Raw genomic sequence first — 25,899 nt, 5'->3', positions numbered from 1 at the left:
CTGCTTTAAAAACCTCCAGAGATGGGGATTCCACAGCCTTCTTTGGGAGCTTAATTACCCTTATAGTTAGAAAATTTTCCCTAATATCTGAGCTAAATCACCTTGCTACAGGTTAAGCCCATTACTTCTTGTCTGACCTTCAGTGAACAGTTGATCACATTCCCCTTAAAAGCAGTCCTTGACATCTGAAGACTGTTATCGGGTCCCCCCATCAGTCTTCTTTTCTCAAGTCTAAACATGCTCAGTTTTTTTAACCTTTCCTCATAGGTCAGGTTTTCTAGACCTTTAATCATTTTTGTTGCTCTCCTCTGGACTCTCTCCAATTTGTTCACATCTCTCCTAAAGCGTAGTGCCCAGAACTGGACACAGTACTGCAGCTGAGGTCTCACCAGTGCCAAGCAGAGTAGGATAGTTACCTCCTGAGTCTTACATACAATCTCCTGTTTCTACACTGTAGAATATTAGCCCTCTTTGCAGCTGCATCACATTGCTGACTCATTCAACTTGTGATTCATTACAATCCCCAGATCCTTTCCAGCAGTACTAGTGCCTAGCCAGTTTATTCCCCATTTTGTAGTTGTGCAGATCTTTCCTTCCTAAGCGAAGTACTTTGCTCTTGGATTTAGTGAATTTCACATCTTGTATTCAGACCAATTCTCCAGTTTGTCAAGGTCACTTTGAATGCTAAGCCTGTCCTCCAAACTACTTGCAACCTCCTTGACACCCCTTGCAGCATGGTGTCATCTGCAGATTTTATAAGCATACTCTCCACTCCATTATTCAAGTTGTTAATGAAAATACTGAATAGTATCAGCCCCAGAACTGACCCCTGGGTGACCCCACAAATTTCCCCTGAGAGTTTGACAGCGAATCATTGATAACTACTTTTTGAATAAGGTCTTTTACCCCATTTGTGCAGCTGCCTTATAGTAATTTCATTTTAGACCACGCTTCCCTAGTTTCATTATGTGAATGTCATGTGGGACTGTGTGAAAAGCCTTACTAAAATCAGGGTATAACACATCTGCTGCTTTCCCGTGTCCACTAGGTCAGTAACTCTGTCAAAGAAGGAAATTAGGTTGGTTTGGCAAGATTTGTTCGTGATAAATATATGCTAGCTATTCCTTTATAACCCTATTATCATCCAGGTGCTTGCCAACTGACTGTTTAATAATTTACTCTACTATCTTTCCAGGTGTTGAAATTAGGCTGACCGGTCTATAATTCCCTGGGAACTCTTTTTCCTCCCCTTTCAAAGATACTATATTTGCCCTTCTCCAGTCTTTGGGGACCTGACCCATCCTCCAGAAGTTCTCAAAGATAATTACTAATGGTTCTGAGATTGCTTCAGCTAGTTCCTTAAGTACCTTATAATGAATTTCATCTGGTCCTGCCAAACTGAATACATCTAATTTACTTAAATATTCTTTAACCTGATCTTTCCCTATTTTGGCTTGCATTCTTTCCCCCTTGTTGTTAATATTAAATGTGTTGAGTATCTGGTTGCCATTTAACTTTCCCTGGTGAAGACTGAAGCAAAATAGGCATTAAACACCTCCGCTTTTTTGATGTGATCAGTTATTAGCTCTTTCCCCCGATAAGCAGAGGATCTACACTTTCCTTAGTCATTCTCTTGCTCCTAATGTGTTTAAAGTGCCTCTTCTTATTGCCTTTTATGTCCCTTGCTAGGTATGCCTTAGTCATTCTTATTTTATTCCTACATGATTGTGCTATTCTTTTATACGCCTCCTAAGCAATTCGTCCTCATTTCCACTTTTTGTAGGATTTCATTTTGATTTTTCAGGTCATTAAAAAGCTCCTGATAGAGCCATATTGGCCTCCTACTATGTTTCCTATCTTTCCTTCACATCAGGATAGTTTGCAATTGTTCCTTTAATATTGTTTACTTGAGAAACTAACAGTTCTCCTGAACTCCTTTTTCCCTTAGATTTTCTTCCCATGGGACCTTACCTACCAGTTCTACAAGTTTGTTGAACTCCATTATCCTTATTCTGTTGCTCTCACTCCTTCCTTCCCTTAAAACCATGAAATCACCCAACATGCCTTCCACCTTCAGATTCACTTCCAATTCCACCATGTTGGTCAGAATCAGGTCTAAGATGGTTGTCCCTCAGGTTACTTCCTCCACTTTCTGGGACAAAAAGTTGTCCCCTACACATTCCAAGAACTTAATGGAAATTTTGTGTTTTGCCAAATTACTTTTCCAACAGATGTCTGGACAGTTCAAGTCCCCCATTACTACTAGGTCCTGTGTTTTGGATATTTCTGTTATTTGTTCTAGAAATGCCTTATCCAGCTCCCCTTCCTTATTTGGTGGTCTACAGTAGACCCCTACCGTGATGTCACCCTATTTTTTACCCCTTTTATCTTTTTACCCAGAGACTCTCAACTGGTCTGCCTCCCACCACCTCCTGGACCTCAGAACAAATATCTGTTTTGATGTGTAAAACCACACAGAAGGGCAATTTGAGAAAAGGTTTTATTAAATGTACACAACACTCCTCCCCCATTCCAATTTTTCTCATCCCCCCTCCCCAGTGCTGAAGATTGATTGTTTGTTTGTTTGTTTACAGAGGGAGCCGAAGGACTTTAAAAATCTGTCCCTGGGAACTGATCCCTGGGATCAAGGTGAATCAGAGGAGGCCAAATTTCTGACATTCAGGGAAAACATTTTAAAAATATAAATGAGAACTTATTTTCTCCCCTACAGATGGGACATAATTCATATTAATATAAACACCGAAAATTAGAAAGGAAAAAACCCCCCAGAAAGCCTATCGAAGCCCTTCCAGGCTCCTGATAATTTTTGTTGCTCCTCTCTAAATTTGTCAATACTACTTTAGCAAAGATGTGCTCAGAAGCTAACAGAGTATACTTGGATTACCAGAATTCCCTGGTTCTGTGATATGATGCCTGTGCAGCCTAAAATGCTATTGGCCTTTCTACTATTCCATGGTGCACATTTGTCTCTAGCTTGCAGTTCGCTATCAGACTCTTTTAAGCCTCTTTTGGCATTATAGTTTCCCACACTTCTCATTGAATATCTGTGTTTTAGATTGTTTTCCTACAGATGTTTAAACATACATAAACAGACATGGCATACTTATTGATAATCATACAGGACGAGCACAAAATCTACTTCTCGGACTACACAACTACGTATTTGCTAGCAGTGTTCCAAAATGAATATCATTTTGGTCCAGTTCATGTCATTGTTTTTTTAAGCAGAGCTCCCCACTGAACTCCATTTAATATATTCTGTCTGTTTCCAGACTCTCTGTAGGTTCCCATGTACTATTTCTCTGGCCTCTCTGGTATTGGCCTCTCTGGTATTTTCACCTTCCTGCCACTTAATATAATTTGTGAAATTCATTAAAATGTAGTTTATTTTGTCTCCCAGACCAGATCCAGCACTGATTCCTGCAGGAGCCGAGTAGATATCTTCCCCAACTCAATACACTGCTGTTTATCATTTTAATTTTCTTTTATGACCCTTCAACCAGTTTTCATTTGACAGGAGATTATTCCTACCCAAGTCCTATTTGAATTAATGATTTAACGTTATAAACAAAAATTCACATGACCAGATCCTCAGCTGGTGTAAATCAGCCAAATCACCAATTTAGGCCAGCTGAGGCTCGGTCCTGCATCTACTGCTTTGCTGAAATCCAAATATATTAAAACTACTGCTTTCTCTAGATTGATTTTTTTTTTTTAAATAGGACTACAAAATTAGCAATCAGGTTTGTCTGGCAAGATTTCCCTTTTATTAACCGATATAAAATGTATGTAAACTGCTAAAAAAAATAGACCACTATCTTTCTAAGAGCTTAGTTGAGTTATTTCTCCTCCCCCCTCCCCTTCTTACAAATGGGTGTTTTCAAAGACTTCTCTCTAAACTTTGCTTATATTCAGAAAGTCTCAGTGAATCGGGAATTTATCCCTAAATTCGCCTACACATAACCTGTATAAATCAATAGAAGTACCAGGTTTAAAAAATTAAATTTCATGTATTTATTTGAAACGCTAACAGTCCATTTGCATATATAAATATAAAAAGAGAAACATTCTCTAAAAATGTTACAATGAGCAACCCTTGGTAGCATTTTTATAACTATTCTGCAGTGATTACTTTGGACAGCCTTGTTAATTATACATGTAATTCTATTATTTATTGATACATCGGCACTCCTGTAAGCACAGAGTCCTTTCCAGTACAAGGATATCTGATAAATTATATGGGGATGATAAATCCTACTGGAATGATAGGGCAATACTTGTGATTGAAGTTGCCATGAGAAGCAATCTGTCTGCTAGGAGAATAATAATACAGGTAGCTGTCAGCTTGAACCTACCATATTTCATGAGAAGAAGAGTGCAAGTAAACCAGTGATGTGACATATATCTATAACACTACAAGCATTGCATTTTTTTCATGTCTAGAAGAATGAATGTTGGTATTTCATGTGTGTACCTCCACTTTCAGTTTTTGACTCATAATGCATATGGAGTAGTTCGGTCAATCTTTACTAAAGCCATCAACAATCTAGAATTTATTTCTCATTTACTCTTCTGCTTTTTAACTCAGTAAATTATTAATCCCCAGAAGTATTTTTACTCTAACTAGGAAGAATAAAAACAATGGATTAACCATGTTCCTGGGTTTGAAACAGATTTTGGATTACCAAAAGCTGTTGAGTTTAAAAAACAATAACAGAGGTTTTCTATATATTTAGGTAATAGACTTTCAAAAAAGTTTGAATCAAATCTTCAATATTAGCAAGTGACTTGTGAAGTTAAATAATCCATTGGTAGAATTTATGTTGAAAATTTGCATGACTCTCTTTAAAAAATGAAATAAAATACCAAAGCAAAATTATAATTTTTCAAAATGAGCAATGTCTAGTTAAAGATAAAAGGAAATAATTCCATTAGTAATCTGAATCTTTTTTCGAAAACCACAATGGCACTGAGCCAGTTACAATCAATGCAGATCCTAAAAGAAAGGAACATAGACATGTTTTATGCTAAAACCAACTGCATGAACTTCAACTGTGAGGTAGTTACTAGCATGAATTATGATGTTCCATTTAGTGTTAGCTTATCTCCCTTTACTCGTGATATCAACAAGCCTAGTGATAATAAATTGAATTGCATACCATAGTTGAGGTTAATCTTTTGTCAGGCAAATGTTTGCTTGGCTCTGCTTTGACACGTGCAGAAAACTCTATAATATAACCTTTGGGTTTTTAGACATCTTTAAGTGGGGATAAACAGAGTAAATCACTAGTTTAACAAAACAGCTAAAGCCCAGAGGGAATCCAGCTGTGGCTGGGTCAGGAGGAATCACAATGGAAAGCAGAGAAGCTAAGGAGAGAGTGGGCCTTTGTGTAATGTATAGTTTGATGATTCTGGGCTGCACAAGCCTTGCTGCCTTGTCTACTTACTCCACTGATGGTAGCGATCATGGCAGCTCCAGCTCAAGTTTTAACTTCCACGTCAGCTAGACCTGCTCTGAGCAGATTTGAGCAAACATTTTTTCCTATGTTTCTAATAGAGTCTGAAATGATTATAGTAACTTTTATCAAAACCAAACCCTCTTCTCCACTGTCTATAAGTGTTCTGCATGTGTGTGATTAGCTCTGGTAAAAGGTTTCAAACTGACATCCCTGGGGACTGAAGCTCTGTGTTCACCCACAGAATATTGTCTCAAGCCGCCTAGGGAAACCACACACCAGGGACCAGAGGTTTGCTCCATACTGCATGGCCCTTGGTCTCTTTGCCGAAATTGTGGCTTTTAAACACGCAAAGCTAGATACCCTGTTACTAAGCCCCGACCATGCAGACCTTAGATATTAATGCAGCTTTAGAAAGAAAAAGGCTATTTATTTCCACGTTTCCGACTTCAGCCCAGCCCCGGGAATCCTGTCAATGCTGCGGATCTGAGAGAAGGAGCCCACCATATCTGTTTATGTGGTTCATGCACAGAGGTGGGCTGCTGGGTTACAGAAAGATTCAAAGGAGTAGGCCAGGTATGGCTTCTCTGGAGAATTCTGGGCTCTAGCCACACTGCTCCATGAACTTGAACTCCTCTTGGTGATCTGGGGGATGAGCTCTCAGGGCCAGCAACACAAAGCTATGTCTGTCTAAAGTTAACATGGCAAGTCTTTGGTTTGCCTCAGTCAGCAGTCATTTATAGCACAGCAGTCTCATACTTATACATAAAGTTGTTTGCCTCATAACGAAGTGATGGATTCTATAGGAATAATGGATTTAATGTAATTTTTATAAGTATAGTGAATTTGGTGCTCGATAGGATTTACCTTTACTATAGTATTCCTTATCATTTGGGCCCTACCAAATTCATGGCCATGAGAAACTATAACTGGGTTAAAAAATAAAGTTCATGGAGGGATAGGTCTATAATAGCTATTAGCCAAGATGGTCAGGGACACAACCCCATGCTCGGGATGTCCCTAAGCCTCTGACTGCCAGATGCTGGGACTGGACATCATGGGATGGATCACCTGATAATTGCCCTGTTTTGTTCATTCTCTCAGAAGCATCTGGCATTGGCCACTATCAGAAGACATCTATGAAATCTGATCTTTTGTGTGCTTTTATGCTATGCTATACAGATTTCATGGGTGAGACCAGCGTTTCTCAAAGTGGGGGTCCTGACCCAAAAGGAAGTTGCAGAGGGGTCACAGGTTATTTTAGGGGGGTTGCAGTATTGCCCTTACTTCTGTGCTGACTTCAGAGCTTGGTGGCTGGAGAGTGGCGGCTGTTGGCCAGGTGCCCGGATCTGAAGGTTGCGCCCCACCAGCAGCAGCACAGCAGTAAGGGTGGCAATACCATCCCATGCCACCCTTTCTTCTGTGCTGCTGCCTTCAGAGCTGGGCAGCCGGACAGTGGCAGCTGCTGACTGAGAGCTCAGCTTTGCAAGCAGCAGTGCAGAAGAAAGGGTGGCAATACTGTACCATACCATCCTTAGATCTGCGCTGCTGCTGGCAGGGGCTCCGCCTTCAGAGCTGGGCTCCCGGCCTGCAGCCACCACTCTCCAACTGCTCAGCTGTGAAACAGCAGCACAGGGTTACGTATAGCAATACTGCAACTCCTTTTTGGGTCAAAAATTACAACACCGTGAAATTTCAGATTAAAATAGCTGAAATCATGAAACTTATGATTTTTAAAATCCTATGACCATGAAATTGACCAAAATGGACCATGAATTTGGTAGGGCCTTACTTATAAATATTACAAAAACTGAGGATGGTAAGTGTCTAGTTTTGTATGGTACCAACAGTGTTAACGTCTCTGTGTATGTGTCCCCAATATGAAAGACAGAGTACATTTCCCACTGGATCCTAACTATTTAGGGGGTGGGGGAAGGTAAAATTTAAGGCCTAATGTGCTTGGCAATGCTTTTAGCTGTGTTCAATTATTGGAAATTAATTTCAAAATGACACATTTGTTACTTAATAGAAGTCATGATAAACAAGACAAAACAATCCTAAATCCTAGATGTAGAATGATGGATTCAATGGAAATCAATAACATCACTTATACAGAGACACTGAATCCCTGTGCATTTGAGTGCAGGGTTGGGGCCTCAGTTTGTAAAGAATACAATGCCAAATGTCAAATGGACAATTAAATAAAAGCAGTGAAGGATTAAGATGACTTTTAATTTTTTGAATTTTTATCCTGAGATAAGATCCTGATTTGTGTATAAATCATTGCAGTACTAATCAAACATATTGTGCCAGATTTCCATTAAGGGTAGTAATTTTTATATTTGAACAACTATTTCTTAAAACTGCAGGAAGAGATTCGTGATCATATCTTTTCTTTTGGGAGAGATTATTTGAAAAAATATTTTCCATTGCATATAACAATTGGATCCATCTGGATAAAATTCCAAGCATGGAAAGATGGAATATTTGAGCTCCATAAATTTTAAAAAGATATTCAGTAGGGTACCCCACCCTCTAAAAATACAGATTAAGAGTTGCCTTTAATTTTCAGGTTAACCACATTCCCATCTATTAAGATGGATTCCTTTTGCTTTTATGGCTACATGCTTACCTCTGGGGTCAGTGCATTGTTATCTGAAGTCTGGCTGGAGAGCAGAATGTGTGTGAAACCATCTTCTTTCCGGACCACAATGTCCCTGAAGCGACAGTTACTTTCATTTTGACGCACGCTGTACCTTAGTCTCTTATCAAAGACATAATCTTTCTCCCCATCCAGTTTCCTTTTCACAGTGCTGTGCAGATTCAGGCCTCCGTTGGCCAGAGAGGAACCTTTCAAATGCAAACAACCAAAATGGATACATGTTATCATATCTATCCCTCCAAAGAAAACAGTGTAGTGTATCATTAACTTGAATTTCACTTGATGTCTAGATCATCCTATTCCAAGGGTGGGCAAAAATGTGTCCAGCAACCAAATGTGGCCCACGAATTCTAGTGTGTCCTCTGACTGTTCATTTTTACTACAGCGGTTCAGCCTGTGTATCCCAGCATGAAATGCTCTATCATGATCTGAGCAGAAGACCACTCCAATTTAGATCAATCATTGCATTTTGGAACTGGTAGTCTCAATAGATATGCCTGTAGTGGAAAATAAGAGCAGCTGTACCCTGCTCTTTTATGGGAATTTGGGGTAACCCTCAAGTTCATGGGAAAATTCTAATTCAATTTTCCTTGGAAAAGCTCAGCATGATTGACTTAGTCCATATCACCTCTTCCTAAGATACAATTTGTTCCTTGTTTACAGAACTAAAGCCATTGCCAACTCCATTTGGCAACTTTAATGTAGGAACAGGATCCTCAATTGTACATCTCTATAGGGACTCAGAGCAAGATAGAACAGTTCATATCAAACATTTACAGCTAAGCTGACTCCACTATCATACTCCTCTTCCTTAGAATTCCAGCAGTCACCATTAAAGGTAGTATTTTACCCACTGTTATCGCACTATGGTATCTGAGATTATGCTCAAATTAGGATACAACTCGATACAAGGTACTCCATTGGAGAGGCTTCAGGGAAAGGCAAACATATTTGTAAATGTGAAGTTTGTGTCCAAGAAACAGAGTCATCTCATGACAAAATGCTGGCTTCCTTGAGGTCCCCTGATCTGCTTAACTAATGCTCCAGTAAAGGATCTACATTTTAAACAGGATGACAAATTAACTTTTTTTTACTGTTAGCAGCAAGACTTTGTATTGCACATTATTGGGAAAATATTACTTCTCCTTCAATGGAATTGTGGAACAGTAAAATACATACTGTCCTCATATTAGAGGACATATTACACCACGTATATACCCAAGAGAAGTGCCAAAAAGAGGATAGCCATTTTAAAAATTTGATCACCCTTTTTAGCATACTATGAGAATGAGGGCTCTCCAACTAGGAAGCCAAAATCATTAGCCAGGTTCTTTGAATATTAAGCTGATCCTTAATAAGTAATAATATATAACGAAGTAGGTTAATGTCTTCTTGTAACTTTGCATTAATAAAAGTCCCCTCCCCACAAAAGGGGGACTAGGACACAACTGTGGTATCTCATATACCACTGTGTAGTAATAGAGGTAAATACTGACTTTTTAATCACCTGTACTTTTAACATAAAACTGCAAAAAAGGTATTAATGCTGATGCCATTTTGCAGAACACATATTGATAGGAAAACACCAAATCAATGACAAGAAATACATGCTTCCTCTTTAAAAACAAAACCACCACAACAAAACAGCATCTTACTGAGAAACATACAGTTTATCCTGCGTTCTGCTTGCAGCAAATTGTAACTCCTGCTTTGTTCATATTTATAATTCCTATGGGATATTCAGGAAATATGTTGTCATTAGTAACAATATACAAGTAGGTCAAAGGCTGTGTTATGGAGTCATAAAAATATCCTAAACACATGCTTTCTGTAAGTCTCCTTTTTGCAGTTACAGATATTTTAAATGTCATTACCATTAAAAATGATGGGTGAATAAAATAATTAGATAAGTTCATGGCGGAAAGGTCCATCAATGGCTATTAGTCAAGATGGTCAGTGTGTCCCTAAACCTCTGACTGCTAGAAATTGAGACTGGATGACGGGATAGATGACTTGATACATTTCCCTGTTCTGTGCACTCCCTCTGAAGCATCTGGCACTGGCCACTGTCAGAAGACAGGATATTGGGCTAGTGAACCATTGGCCATACTGGATCAGACCATTCTTAAGTTCTTATATAGACTGTACAAAAGCAGAAGTTAAAGTTGCTTAATTTACTTGATATATTGGCCATTTAAAAAAAAAAAAAAGAGGGGGAGATGGTCCCAAAATACTCCAAATGTCCAGGAAGGAAAAAGAGGAGTACAGTCTGCATCCAAACCTGAATCTGTATTTAATTTTGTTCTTACTTCTACAGTAAAGTAAACCAACCTCCTGGTTTTGGTATTAAAAAGCTAAAGGATTTTTTTGAGGAGGAGGGATGGAAATTAGGACATGGATGTAAATTTCGTAGCTTAGATCTTCTTTGTCCAATTAAAAACGCATTGTTACTGATGACTGTAATGATGAATTTATAATGAAAAATTCCCTAACAGGAGCCAGCCATCTTCCTTAGATAGTCTTAGTATTTCCATTACTTGATGTCTGAGTAGCTAATTCAACTACATTACTAGCCATCACTAAACCCTGGACTCTGCAGATGTTCATGTCCTGTAAAATATCTCTTTATACTCTGCAATTATTATATTTAGTACTAAACTATATTAAATGTCTAATAGTATTCAGCTGATAAAGTCTTGCCTGATTTAATATATACATATTTGTTAATTTTATTTTTTCAGGGATTCAATAAAACACTTTTTACAGTTAAATTATAAACACTCTCGCGTAGAGCTCTAGCAGATATATTCAATTAAATAACGGTTTATTAACTGAAACATTAAATTTAAATTAGTTCCTTAGTTTAGAAAGAATATTTGAAGCCTTTAGGTTTGTTTTTTTTTGACAAGAATTATTTTCAAATGTAAAAATCCCAAGCCAACAACACATGTCATTTAATGCTTGAAATTTTAAAAATTATAACTTGTACATTTTTGGCTTCTTCCTTGTTTATAGTGACTCATTACTAGAGCACAATGACTTGTCTGGTAGTTTATTCCTTTTTTTTCTGTTCATGAATTATTTGCAAACTGAGGTCTCAATCTTGCAAACACATATGTGCTTAACATTAGACTGAGGAGGAGTTCCATGGAAGGCAGTGGGAGTATTAATGTGCTCAACGATAAGCAGTGTAGAAGTGTCGGCAGCACTGGTGACTGACTGGCTTTTACAGATTTGTACAACATTCAGAATTGTTCACAAATACTTTGTGAAGGCATTTCAGCCTGTCATTGTTTGCAACCAACTTCCTTTATCTAGGTCTTCATCTATTTTCTGTTCGCTAACAGTATATGTCATCTAGGATGCATGGTACTGTTTCTTGTGCCTGACTAGAGGACTGTAACTTTTTTACAAACAATAGATGGGAAATAGGGTCCCCAGGTGTCTGGTTTTCAACTGGAATGCCTGGTCAAAAAGGGACTCTGGTGGCTCCAGTCAGCACCGCTGACTGGGCTGTTAAAAGTCCGGTCAGCGACGCAGAGGGGCTAAGGCAGGCTCCCTGCCTGCTATGGCTCCTGGAAGCAGTGGCATGTCCCCCCTCTGGCTCCTATGTGTAGGGGCAGCCAGGGGGCTCCACATGCTGCCCCGCCACAAGTGCCAGTTCTGCAGCTCCCATTGGCCAGGAACTACATCCAATGGGAGCTGCGGTGGCAGCGCCTGCAGACGGGGCAGCACGCAGAGCCACCTGACAGTGCCTCTGTGTAGGAGCCGGAGGGGGGACATGCCGCTGCTTCTGGGAGCTGCTTGAGGTAAGCACAGCCCAGAGCCTGGACCGTGACTCCCTCCTGCGCCCCAGCCTTGATCCTCCTCCCATACTCCAAACCCCTCAGCCCCAGCCCAGAGCCCCCTCCTGCACCCCAAATCTATCATCCTCAGCCCCACACCAGAGCCCTGTACCCCAAACCCCTGCCCCAGCCCAGAGTCCCCCCCACACTTTGAACTCCTCACTTCTGGTCCCACTCTGGAACCCACACACCCAGCCCAGAGCCCAAACCCCCTCCCAACCCTCTGCCTCAGCCCAGAGCCCCCTCCCATACTCCAAACCCCTCGGCTCCACCCCCCAACTTGGAGCCTCCACCTGCACCCCAACCCCCTCATCCATGGCCCCACCTCAGAGCCCAGCTCGAGCACTTACCCTCTCCTGCACCCCAACCCCCTGAGCCAGCCCAGTGAAAACGAGTGAGTGATGGTGGGGAGAGTGAGCGAGAGAGGGAGGGGGAATGGAGTGAGCAGGGACGGGGCCTCAGAAGGGTCAGGGCATGGGGTGGGACAAGGGTGTTCGGTTTTATGTGAGTAGAAAGTTGGCAACCCTAATGGGAAAGCAAAGAAATTTCAAGAGGGCTACTTGAATAGGTGGTCTTGTTAGGAAAGAAGTCAGACATGACAGTCATAGTTGTTCCTTCTGGCCTTTAAATCTGTGAACAACTTCTGGTATGAACCTTTAAGCAAACTTATACTTAGGTATTCATCAATTTCACTTTTCACAAACATTCTTATAAACAAAATTTCTTGTACAAACATTCATGTGAAATGAATAATTGGACTTGTGAATAATTCTCTTTCTTTTTTGGGGTGGGGGTGGGGAGGGAACAAAGATTCCAATACCACATTTATGCACTATTTGCTCTGCTTCGTGCTCACTATGTTGTTTGGTCCATCTGGAAGCCTGCTGGAGAGGGAGATTTTGCAATAAAGTCTAAAGAACTTAGGAAATTAGATGCAAGAATGGACATGAGATGGAAGCAGCCTTGGGCTAACTGCATTGGTAATCTGCATACTATTAAGGAATAAGCAACAGCTGTTCTAAGTACAGATGGTAAGGGAAGGGTGGGGGCTTAATTCTGAAGGGAAATCCATCAAAACAAAAAGCCTCTCGTCAATCAGTTTATCATCATCATTTGTTGCATCTCATTTTGTTCAAACAGTGCGCCAAGTGGGGAAGTTAAAGATATGACAAAAGAAGCTGTTAACCTCACAGCAATTATTATAAGCAAAGTGTATGTCAGCTGACAGGATTTTAACCAACAGAAGGTCTACATGCAATCTACAATGGCACCTATGTTTTCTAATTTATGTTTTCCTCAAATGACACTGAAGACTGCATGTAGACCTTCTGTTGGTTAAAATCCTGTCAGCTGACATACACTTTGCCTATAATTTTAGGTTTCATGCAAAGATTTACACCAATGCAACTAAAATAGGTCTGGTCGTTTTTGTATGAAACCTAAAACTGATACAAATACCAATAACTATCCATGGATTATCTATGGGAGGAATGTCTGATAGTCTCATGATAGTGCAATTCTGTATCAAAATTCTGAACAATGTTGCCTGTCTGTCAATATCAGTATTCCAGCATGGAATGCAGACACTCATCTCTAGTTGTTGGAACCTAAACATAATTTAGTTATCTACTTTGAGATGGGCCAAGACAGTGAATATCAATGTTTGCAGCTATAATTAAATAATGCGTCTTCCTCCTGAACATTCAGCCTAAACCAAAATGGTGCCTAACTTTTTTTCACCTGGTTAGTACATGGTAGGGTAACAGTTAACACCTTAATATGTCAAGATGAAAAATGACTGTGGCATGGAGTACAGCTAACCATCCCCTAAACAATGAATAATGTATGTGAAATAAATTAGAGATGTCACAAAGAAACACAGGAAGCTTTAGCTACCTCTGAACTTGGTTTCCCAGCCTAAGCACAGAGATGAAAATTTTAGTTCAGCTTTTTGGTGCTGTCAGTTTATATGTGAAAGAGAGCATGAGACAATATTTCCTTAATTTACCTAGGTCTATACATTAAATACCGGGTTATAAATAATCTGCAATAAAACTTGTGAAGGTATGAGTAAGAGCCATGTAAAGACTGGGAAGAAGAGCTAGTAAAAGTCATCAAAGGAACAAAATTTATATTAGTCTAGGGATCCCAGCTGACTTCAGGGCCACATTATGCTAAGTGCTGTACAAAACTCATCCCGATAGTCATACTGTCTAAAAAGATGAAACAAAGGGTGGGAAAGGAAACAGACGTGACACACTTAAGGTCATACAGCAGTTCAGTGCTGAGCCAGGAACAGAACCCAGTCAAATGCCCTATGCACTAGATCACACTGTCTCTCTAGCTACCCTGTTAGCTAAGAATTGATGAGTAGGGCCCTACCAAATTCATGAAAAACGTGTCACAGACTGTGAAATCTGTTCTCCTCCAGTGAAATCTGATCTTTTGTGTGCTTTTACCCTATACTATACAGATTTCATGGGGGAGACCAGCGTTGCCCAAATTGGGGGTTCTGACCCAAAAAGGAGCTGCAGGGGGGTCACAACGTTATGGGGGGCGGGGAGAATCACAATTTGCCACCTTACTTCTGCGCTGCCTTCAGAGCTTGGCAACCGGAGAGCAGTGGCTGTTGGCCAGGTGCCCAGCTCCGAAGGCAGCGCCCCACCAGCAGCAGCACAGATATAAGGGTGGCAATACCATCCCATGTGACCCTTTACTTCTGCACTGCTGCCTTCAGAGCTGGGAGGCTGGACAGTGGTGGATGCTGACTAAGGGCTCAGAGCTGCAGGCAGCAGCGCAGAAGTAAGAGTGGCAGTACCATACTATGCCACCCTTACTTCTGTGCTGCTGCTGGCAGCGGCTCTGCCTTCAGAGCTGGAGCTGGGTTCCCAGCCAGCAGCCACCGCTCTCCAGCTGTGAAGGCAGCACCACCGCCAGCAACAGTGCAGAAATAAGGGTAGCAGTACTGCAACCCCGTAGCCCCTACAATAACTTTGTGAACTCCCCACAACTCCTTTGGATCAGGACCTGTACAATTGCAACACTAAAATTTCAGATTTAAATAGCTGAAATCATGACATTTTAAAAATCCTATGACCGTGAAATTGACCAATATGGATCATGAATTTGGTAGGGACCTAATGATGAGTCTCCCATACTTTAACCAAGTTTGTTACTCACTTGTTGCAAGAATGTTCCAGAAGAGAAAATGAAAGTATGAATGTCCCAGAGACAGTTCTGTTGCATTAAACTCTCAGGAGTGTTTTTCGGTAATAGTTTTAGAGCCATGTAATCAATTACGCATCTGCAGAGTTCCTTAAATCAACACATTTCTATCCAGACTGAACTGAGAAAGTAAGACAAGGTGGGTGAGGTAATATCTCTTATTGGACCAGATGTCACAGCTAAGTAAGGTGGAACAGATTGTTTAGTATAAGCAGTTAACACACATGAATGGCAAATAATTGGCAAATGAAATTTAATGTGGATAAATGTAAAGTAATGCACATTGGAAAAAATAACCCCAACTACACATACTATATGATGGGGGCTAATTTAGCTACAACTGATCAGGAAACAGATCTTGGAGTCTTTGTGGATAGTTCTCTGAAGACGTCCACGCAGTGTGCAGTGGCAGTCAAAAAAGCAAACAGGATGTTGGGAATCATTCAAAAAGGGATAGAGAATAAGACGGAGAATCTCTTATTGCCCTTATAAATCCATGGTATGCCCACATCTTGAATACTGCATACAGATGTGGTCTCATCTCAAAAAGATATACTGGCATTAGAAAAATTCAGAGAAGGGCAACTAAAATGATTAGGGATTTGGAACGGGTCCCATATGAGGAGAAATTAAAGAGGCTAGGAATTTTCAGCTTGGAAAAGAGGAGACTAAGGTGGGATATGATAGAGGTATATAAAATCATGAGTGGTATGGAGAAAGTGAATAAGGAAAAGTTATTTACTTGTTCCTATAAGAACTAGGAGCCACCAAATGAAATTAATGGGCAGCAGGTTTAAAACAAAGAAAAGGACGTTCCTCTTATCACACAGCGCACAGTCAACCTGTGGAGCTCCTTGCCTGAGGAGGCTGTGAAGGCTAGGACTATAACAGGGTTTAAAAAAGAACTAGATAAATCTAATGGAGGTTAAGTCCATTAATGGCTATTAGCGAGGATGGGTAAGGAATGGTGTCCCTAGCCTCTGTTTGTTGGAGGGTGGAGATGGATGGCAGGAGAGAGATCACTTGATCATTACCTGTTAGGTTCACTCCCCCTGGGACACCTGGCTTTGGTCACTGTTGGTAGACAGGATAGTGGGCTGGATGGACCTTTGGTCTGACCCACTATGGCCGTTCTTATGTCAAAGGGCCATTCAAGGTGAAGAGGCATGTTAACACCCCTCCAGTTATAGGTGGGTGAAGAAAAGAGGAAAAAGGCAGTGGGAGTTAAGGGGTTTGGGATTATTATTGTATTTATGGTTTATTACTGCAACGTGTCTATTCAGTCCATTGGAAAGTGTTGTTGTGCAGGTTTCCCTTAAGGATGAGGACTGATAGGTCAGATCACTTTGTAAAAAGTGCTCACCCACAGGTGATGTGTTTTTATTGTTATAATTTTTCCTGTGAGTTCATTCGAGAGCATAGTGATTTGTCTGGTTTCACCCACATAACCCTCCACCCCCAGCTGCCTCCCTCACCTTCCTTCCTCCCCCTCTCCATCCCCAATGGGAGGGGTGTTAACAGGCCACTTTACCTTGAATGGTTCCTTGAAATGTGTTAACTACTTATGCTAAACAATCTGTTCCACCTTGTGTTTAGCTGTGACACTTTGAGTATGTTTCCCAGACCTGAAAAAGAGCCCTGAAAGCTCCAAAGCTTGTCTTTCTCACCAACAGAAGTTAGTCCAAGAAAAGATATTACCTCACCCACCTTGTCTCTCTAATATCCTGGGATCAACTTGGCTACAACAACACTGAGAAAGTGAGTATTTTTGGTTGCATTTTACTGTTTCCTATAATGAACAGAATAAGGGGAATAAAAAGAAAGCAGGAAACTGGATTGATAGAGAGTATTTAAATTAAGGACACCATGACACTATGAAGGTTTTCATAGTGGAAAGATACAGAGGTTAGTGGTACACAACAAACAGGCATTCTTCAGCAGATGGTGTGCAGAACTAGAGCAGGGCAGGAAGAAGACTATTTAAAGGAAAAATTTGATGCTGTCAAGGAATTTGACACAACAATCTCTCTTAATTGCAGTATCATGAAAGAAGCAGATAAGAAATGGGATAACAGAAGACAACAAATGTCATCAGAATACTGCTTCAAGCTACAGAAAGTTTTTGAACAGCTATTACAGAGTTTACCTAGTGTTTGTTTTTCCTCATGGCCTGGCCTATTACAGTCATTCACAATGCAAGAGTCCAGACCTGCAAGGCTAACAGCACGCATCTTCTCGGCAACATCAAAACAACAGGTGTTCCGAGTTTATGGTGAGATGCAAAGGAAACAAGAGAGCAGTGTACATTAACCTGCAGCACACCCTTACACTTACTGACAGGAAAGAGCTGAGAAGAGGTGGCTATTTCATGGGAATTACAATGCTGCGTGTTGAAATGGACTAGCTAGTGTATATGGCAAGTGCAGCCCCCTAGTGGACAGAACAAGTGCAGCTCAGGTCATTTTGATCTATGTTCTCTAATGTCCACCAGGCAAAAAGCTTTTACCCTAATGGAGGCAGATATAAGTATTCATAGAGTCAGTTGTTACATGGTTCTGTTCCGCCATTCTAGGTAACAGAACTAATAAAATACAGTAATCTTGTGATTAAGGAAAATTAAGAGTAAGCGGAGGAATGCAGAATGGAAATTTGTTTTATTTTGGTAAATGTATTTAAAGGTGGGGTTGAACATTAGAATTTTAAAGATATAGATATTAATGTACATTATGAGGTGCTTGAAGCTTTTATCACCAGCTGTTGATTCCCTTAAAAGATAACAGGAGAAGATGGTAAGCACTACTTGTTCTGGGCTTTCAAGGTTGGGGCTGGATTCTTCCCTTCGGCAGAGAAGTCTATGAAAGAGGCAGTATTTTTTCCAGGCAATTATCTCCTCAAGGAGGGAGAGTGCAGATGGTAGGCAAAAGGTGTAGTCTCCCAATCCGGCAGATCCTGAGAAGAAAGCAAGTCCATGGGATGCAGAGGCAAAAGCTGTGTCTGTGACTATCCCAGCTGCTCTGCTGAGTCTGACATGGCTGCACAGTGGTCCAAACCTCCAATAATGTGCATGCAGGTATGTGTGTGCATGTCCACATACACATATCTACAAGTACACTATGGGTCTGTTGGTGAAAATTGTATCTGTGGGGTGTGCAGGTGATAGCCCATCCAAGTGTATGTGTCCAAAGCGGGGCATGCATTAGTGGAGGCCACTTTAGGGAGCCATTGAATCTCAGTCCCCGAACATATTTTATTTCTATAGCACCATTAGTATGTGTGGTATTTTATAGACAAAATACAGGTTATTTAATTATAGGGTTACTCAGCTTATCGCATAAATTTAATTATCAGGTTAATTCAATTATTCATTACTGCTATAGTATGAAAGACACTTTTGGTTCAGGGGGATGGAATATGGGGCCTTTCACTTCTAGGCTATGGGGTGGACTATAACCAAGATTGGGGATGACTGAAGACTTAGCTGCTGTCCTATGTAAAAGGAATTGGTGATGTCAGTCCAGTACTAAGTGGACATATGCCCTTATCACAACTGGCATCTGTATTACTGCTAATAAGCCTTCCTGTAAGTGTGCAAACTGAGGGGAGAACATATTAGTCTCGGCTGGATATGAATAGCAATGCAGATTTCTTTGATTTACCTGTGGTTTCTGTCACACTCTCTAATTTCTTCCTGACAAGGAATGGAAGAAATTTCAAAGCCTATAGCAAAAAAACTTTAAAAAGCATTACTTTTAATCAGTCTTGCCTGCTCCTCCTCTCCCCTGTTTTCTATCCCTTCCCCTCTTATTTTAGCTGCATAGTTTGTCCCCTTTTTCTCTCCTCCATTGTGCATGTTGACCACTGCAAAGTGAGACTGGATGGAATCATCAGCTCAGGAGTGCTGCTAGACAGAACTTTTGGAGGAGATGGATCTAAGCTCAAAATGTAGAGATCAAAATTCAGCTTCACTTTGCTTCTGGTTGCAGGAAGAACAGAATGGAGTGAAGGGAGCAAGACAAGAGTGTAAAGCACAAGAATAGAAGTGATGGAGATATACCTATCTCATAGAACTGGAAGGGACCTTGAAAGGTCATCAAGTCCAGCCCCCTGCCTTCACTAGTAGGACCAAGTACTGATTTTGCCCCAGATCCCTGAGTGGCCCCCTTGAAGACTGAACTCACAACCCTGGGTTTAGCAGGCCAATGCTCAAACCACTGAGCTATGAGTTGGGGAGAGACAATGTAAAAATCGTTATAAAGAAATGTTCTCAGATAGTTCGGGCCATCTGCTGTTATGCCATAAGCCATATCCGTAAGTGTCTGCATACCTAGGAGCTCAGGGCGAGGAAGGGCTTTTTTTTTCAGGACAGACTTGTCAAGAGTATTATTCCAACAAGGAATGGGAGATACACTTTTTTTTTTTCCCAGTGAGGACAAATGAAAGTTTATTTGCCCCTCGAGATCTCGTTTTATTTTCCCCTTTTAACAAAATGATCTTAAAATATAAAAGAAAGGTATGTGTAAAAACCACTGCATTCTGAATAAATATATTGTGTACTGGAAAATGAAAATGGATTAGGAGCAATAGGCATTAGAAACCTTCACTCATTAAAACCTATAACTACAAAAAAGAAAAAAACAACTTAAATGTTATACACATAACACAGCTGAAGCTTAATTTTCAAACAGACTCCTTCACCCAAACCCAGCAAAGCACAGAAGCCCAGGCTCTCAGCTTTAAGCATGAGAGTTGCCTCACTGAAGCCTTTGGGATTACTCATATGCTTAAAGATGAGCATTCTCTGGACCGGACAGGACATTTGGATGCTCAGATTGGAACATAGATGCCTTATTTTCAGCCTCAGACCTTCACTGGCTAATGTGAACATTGGTGCATTAATGCCTGTGGGCGCACTTGAAAGGGTTCAAGTTAATGGACATTTCGGTAAGTTTCACTTGTGAGGCTTTAAATTCCCAAAATCCAGGTGTGAACTTCTTATGCAATACCCAAATAACAGCAATGGTTGTGTAGTGTGGCAACTGCTGGGGTAACTATAATAATCAAGGTTATGGGATTAGCAAAGAAATATACTGAATACTCTCATGTCACTGAAACAATACCAAAACGGAAATTAAGGAATTAAAAACACCTTGATGGCCATGATGAGGCAACCCAGTATGGCTATGTAAAAGAATACTGCACCTCTCTAACCTACTAGAGTTCTTTGAATGTGTGCCCACAATGTAGTGGATAATGGAAAACTGGGTGATATAACATGATTTATGTGGAATTTCAGAAAGCCGTGACAGTCATTCACAAGAGGCTATTAAGGAAACTAATACTATCACGGACTAGAAATTGGCTAATAAAAATAATGAGTGGAAAAGAAACCATTTGTTCCATCATGGCAAATGATTAACAGTGGGCTGCCCTAAGGACCTGTAGTAAGACTGGTCGGTTTGATATACATAGACACCTCTACCCCAATATAACGTGACCTGATATTAACACAAATGGCTATAACGTGGTAAAGCAGCGCTCTGGGGGAGCGAGGCTGCACACTCCAGTGGATGAAAGCAAGTTCAATACAGTGCCGTTGTAAGATTTTTTTGGCTCCCAAGGACAGCGTTATATCGGGGTAGAGTTGTAAATGATCTGAAAAGGAAGTGAAGTGATAGAAACATCTTCAGTGAACAAAATTTGATTAGTGGAGACTAGAAGAGATTGTGAAGAACTAGAGAGAGAGAGAGAGAGAGAGAGAGAGAGAGAGTCCTAACAAAGATATGTGAATTGGCAACACGATAGCAGATGAAATGCACAATGGAAGGAATTTGAACTACTCATACACATTGCTGGATTCTAAATGAACTGTAATCACTCGGGAAAAAAGATTGGTGGGTCATTGTGAACACCTCAATGAAAACCTCTGCTTGCTGTGCAGCAGCAGTCAAAAAAACCAAACAAAATGTTAGGCAGTAAAAGGAAAGGAATAGAAAACAATACTGAAAACAGTGTAGTGCTATTATATCAGTCAGCAGTACAGCCTCACCTGGAATACTGTGTTCAGTTCTGCTCACACTGTCTCCAAAAATATACAGCAGAAACAGAAGGGGCCACAGAAGGCCAATGAAAATAATTAGAAACATGGAAAGACTGCTGTAGGGGGAGAGATTGAAAAGACCTGGCACTCCTTGGCTGACTGAGGCGATGCATGATAAATTGGTTGCCCTATTTACCTTTTCACAGAATATAGGACCAAGTGGATATTCAGTGACATTGAAAGGGAGAAATCGATCAAATGAAATACACAACACACAATTAACCCAATTTAACGATTATGTTAAACAGGATGTTTTTTTTATAAGGGGTATAAACTCCATTCTCCAGGGCATAAGCCAACCACTAACTACTGGGGAAAGGAATAAACGTTCCCTCTGGGCAGGTTATTATAAATTGTCTACTACAGGATTCCTTGTACCTTTCAATGAAGTGTTTGCCTTGCACCTTCCTATGAATCAAGTCACTGTCAAGAGATACTGACTTCTGGGCTCATCTGGAATGGCAATCCTGAATAATTACCTCACAAACGTCACTAGTGGCAGTAATAAGTACTGTAAAATTATTCAGGCACATTTATCACAAAGTTTAGGCAACAAATTAATACTAAGATAGTTTCCAAGATCCTGCCTTTTCTGGAGTGCTGGGCCAGTACTTGTGGAATTGAGAAGCAATTAGTATATTGGTAAGAGGTATAGCCAGAATTTCAAAGTTGTATATACCTCAACTGTCACCTCCACACCATTCCTCGGCATCCCTCTCCCACAAATACCTGTAAATAAAACACACCAGAGAGGTGTGTGACACAGTCCACATTGCCTCACATGACTCATCAGGAAAAGGGAGGGAGGTGAAGAAGTGGATTGATGGAAAATTGTGTGCAGAGTCTGGACTTTTTCATGTGCTTATTACTCATGCAGTATGACAATAACTTTTCCATGAATTGGGCTCTTTGTTATCAATTGCCATAATTAAAACCCAACAGAAAGGACTGTTGCTGTTTAAATCACATACCGATTCCATTCACAACAGGCACATCATTATTAACTTCCAACATGCTGGGCAAATCATGTTCTCCTTCGTGGCCATTTAAATCCATGTTTTGCTGTTGTGAGCCATTCCCAAAATGTCTAGAATCTTTCTCGTGACCAGCATCTCCGTTCTGTAGGCCATTGTGAGGCTTTTTCAATGGCATGATCTGTAAACCACTAGGCGTAGTTCGGTAAGTCACAGTTTTAGCGGCCCTGTCACCAGCAGGTGCCGGCTTTGCTGTGTACCCTCGTTTCTGTTTTTGAAGAGATGGGTTAATTCGCTTTCTTTTATGTGTTGACCCTTTGGCCTTCCCAGATTCAGAAGGTCTGTGTGATATTTTCTCAACAGAAGACCCTCGGCTTTCCCGTAAAAATTTTGGCGCACTGGTCTGTTTCCCATGTTTTGCTCGCTTTTCTCTAGTGACACGTAGTCCATTGAACTCATCAATAAATTCCTCACAATGCAATAGGTGATGCTCAGGTTCCCAAGTGTCCTCATTGCTTCCATAGCCTTTCCATCTGATAAGATATTCCCATTTGCCCTTTTTGTTCTTCCTTTTGTCAACAATCCTCTCAACCTAATAGAAAAAGAGGAGATACCATTAGCTGTTAGAAAGAAAAACAATTCAGACATGAAAAACATTTAGGGCCTGATCCTCAGTTACACTAAGGTGCCTTTACACTGCCAAAGGCTGTTTACCGGGACCTTAGTAGAAATGAGAATCAGTTCCCTATTGTGAATATAAACTGATATTGCATTTCTAAGCAGGCTAAACAGAAATTTTGCCAAGCAGATCAAATATATTCTCATTTTTAGAAACCTCTCCAATCCCCTTCCCACACCTGCAGTCCCATCAGATCCTCAATAGACCCTGGCTGACTGCTGATGTGGCCTACCTGCATATACTGCTTGATATTCCATTTATGTATCACAGCTAAATGTCCTCATTTGTCAAAGAATGCTCACAAGCAAATCTGGCTGTATATGTAGAGGAACTTTGCTGGCCCATTGGATATGTTAATAGCAATCCCATTTGCAGGCACTCATCTGTTTTCCCTGTGAAGGAATCTTAACTGTAATAATGTACAACTGTTTTTTCTGAGTATGGCTAACTCTGGGAATATATGAGGCTTAGGATCAGTAAAGAATGTGTGTTACCATTGAAACTGCATTTCTCAAATGAGACCATATTGTCATCCTCCTCAACTGTCTCTCATTGAAAAAAGCTAAAGTAGCTTTTGCTGCACTCTTTACACATTGAACACTCTATTCTGTGTGTATGTATGTTCTGATAGTGACAGTTCTCTTATTACCTGAACTATAGGACCCCCAGCTACTTCATCTCTGAAACTGTCTCACAAAGAAATTGTATTAAATTGTGTGGTCATCCTGAATATTGAGGGCCACATTTGCAACATTGTGTGTGTCCTTTTATATTTGTCAGCTCTCCCAAAGTCAGATTTCTCTATGGATGCAGTGTTTGCACTGAAATTTGTGCACACACATCAGTGTATGTGAACTTAGCACATTTATTTTTGAAAATGTGGTCTCTGGTGACTGACACTAAACTGAAACTAACTGATTTGCATCTGACACCAAACTCAATTCAGGTCTCTAAATGTATAAAGCGAAAGTTAACAGTACTGGTATAGACAAAGACAAAATTAAATGGGTTAGTGCAACAACTTTTATTGGTCCCCTGAGGTGAAAAGTCGCCATGTTTACGTGCACTGTACCACTTCCCTCAGCTTATTTTCACTTCCCCCCGGCAAAATTAAATACCTGCTTAACAGTTATCTACTATTAGCTCCTTAACTACCCTTTAGACTACAAAAATGTCCAATTTAATTCATTTTGCACATGCATATGTTGATTTGTTTGCACAATTACATTTTTTTCCATGCATAAAATTGATGGCATGATTAAAAAAAACATGCTGAAAAACTGCTGACCATGATACTTGTCAGTAATAAATTCCAAGAAACCTTTGTCCATTCTTGGGCAGCGACTGTGTCTTCATTTATGTTTGTGCCACTCCGAGCACACTTATGGCCGTCAATGAATAATAAAAGAATATAAGCAGCCTGCTACTTCTACCTGCGTCTTTCAGTGATGCTTCAGTTTTAGGCATATTTTAGGCATCACAATTACTTATTTGATAGGGTGTATCAAATCATTGAAGAAACTGAGCATCAAAAGGAGATAGTGATTAGAAAGGGGAAAGCTGGTATTTACACATTTTAATGGGCAACTATGGGAAAGAGAATACAGATTAAATGCAGGACTTTCCAAGGAATTTGAATCTGCGTGTTTATCTCTGAACATGCACAGTTTTAAATCAATCTATTTAGTGCAGCATCAATAGAATCCTGAAGGAAAGACATCCATTTGGAAATAGAAAATAATTCATTAGAGTTAAAGATTACAACTACAGTGCAACACCCATTATCAGCAACTGAGGTCTGTTTCTTAAAAGGTATAAAACAAAAGTGTCCAATGCTTGTCCAGGTTAGATATAAAACCAATCCCACATCTTTTTATCCATTCACAGCTCAAAATTATGTTGAGATGTAGTAAAGGGCAAGAGTCTGTATTAGTAATTTATGTTAAAATACATTACATGGTTATTGTAGGTTTCCCCAAACTAAGCAATATAAATCCACACAATTCAGATTTAAGGTTAAACTTGAGGCGAGGGGGAATCAAACATCTTAAGTTATTGAACTGTACTGTTAGGATACACAAACAACCTTACACTGCATTACACCAAACAATAAGATATGGTTAGGATTAAGAAATTTTACTGTTTGAGGTCCAGTTTAGTTTAAATTGATTTTTAAAGACATTCGATTCTTTTCTTTTTTCCTTCCACATGATGTCACAGCACTAGCAAAAACACACTCTCTAGTGCCACCTGTCAGCTGCCAGTATCCCTACTGCACTGGCTTCAGGCCAGAGAATAATCCAGGTAGATGACTTTTGCCTGGCTATAGACTGGGGCAGTACATCCATAGTCATCCTGTTGGACCTCGCAATGGCATCTAGTAGTATTGATCCCCAAACACTACAGTCCCACCTCCAAGAGGCAGTAGGATTGTAGGAGACACCTCGTGATAGCTTGAGGCTGAGAGGGCTGTGATGGGAAATTGTTCCTCCATCTCCACTGCACTCAGCCATGGAATCCATCACGGCTCATTCCAATCTTCTTTCTTATTTAACAGCTACAGAAAACCACTGGGGAAACAGATGAATCAACATCTCCTCCACACTGAATATAACAGCACCCTCTCCCAGCTTTCGCATGCTGATATAAGTACAATGATGAAGAGCAGCTGCCTAAAGTGGGATCTAGGCAAGGTGGAGGTGATTTGTAGGGAAAGAAAAAGCACTTAGAAGAACTAGCCTCTTCCACAAAGTCCAATCTTAAGGACATCTTCCCTCAGATAGTTAAATTGCTTTGAAGCGTTGGGATCCTGTTGCATTTAATATTACCAGATGTCCACATGACACTAGCTGCAAAAAAACCTACCCACTAGCTGCAAAAAAACCTACCCTACCCTACCTAATCTGTCTGTGGCTGGTTAGAAAATGTTGTAGCAAATTA

At 40.4% G+C, this 25,899-nt stretch overlaps 1 protein-coding gene across 2 annotated transcripts in view; it reads right to left on the bottom strand.

Moving 5' to 3' along the window:
- Positions 1–25,899, bottom strand: part of CDYL2 (chromodomain Y like 2) — a 78,843-nt gene that overhangs the window by 15,787 nt on the left and 37,157 nt on the right. The window contains exons 1-3 of one of the 2 annotated variants that reach the window (XM_030581252.1): positions 24,248–24,279; positions 22,278–22,872; positions 8,110–8,327 (exon numbers count right to left, since the gene is read on the bottom strand). In XM_030581252.1, the coding sequence (XP_030437112.1) occupies positions 8,110–8,327; positions 22,278–22,872; positions 24,248–24,250 (816 nt within the window). In that variant the 5' untranslated portion in view covers positions 24,251–24,279. Of the gene's footprint in view, positions 1–8,109; positions 8,328–22,277; positions 22,873–24,247; positions 24,280–25,899 lie in introns of those variants that run through there. The other variant, XM_030581251.1, reaches the window with a different exon arrangement.

This window comes from Gopherus evgoodei, chromosome 12 (assembly GCF_007399415.2).
Source record: "Gopherus evgoodei ecotype Sinaloan lineage chromosome 12, rGopEvg1_v1.p, whole genome shotgun sequence".
Taxonomy (NCBI): Eukaryota; Metazoa; Chordata; order Testudines; family Testudinidae; genus Gopherus; species Gopherus evgoodei.
Note: the sequence above shows the minus strand (reverse complement) of the source record. Positions and strands in the feature narration are given on the sequence as shown.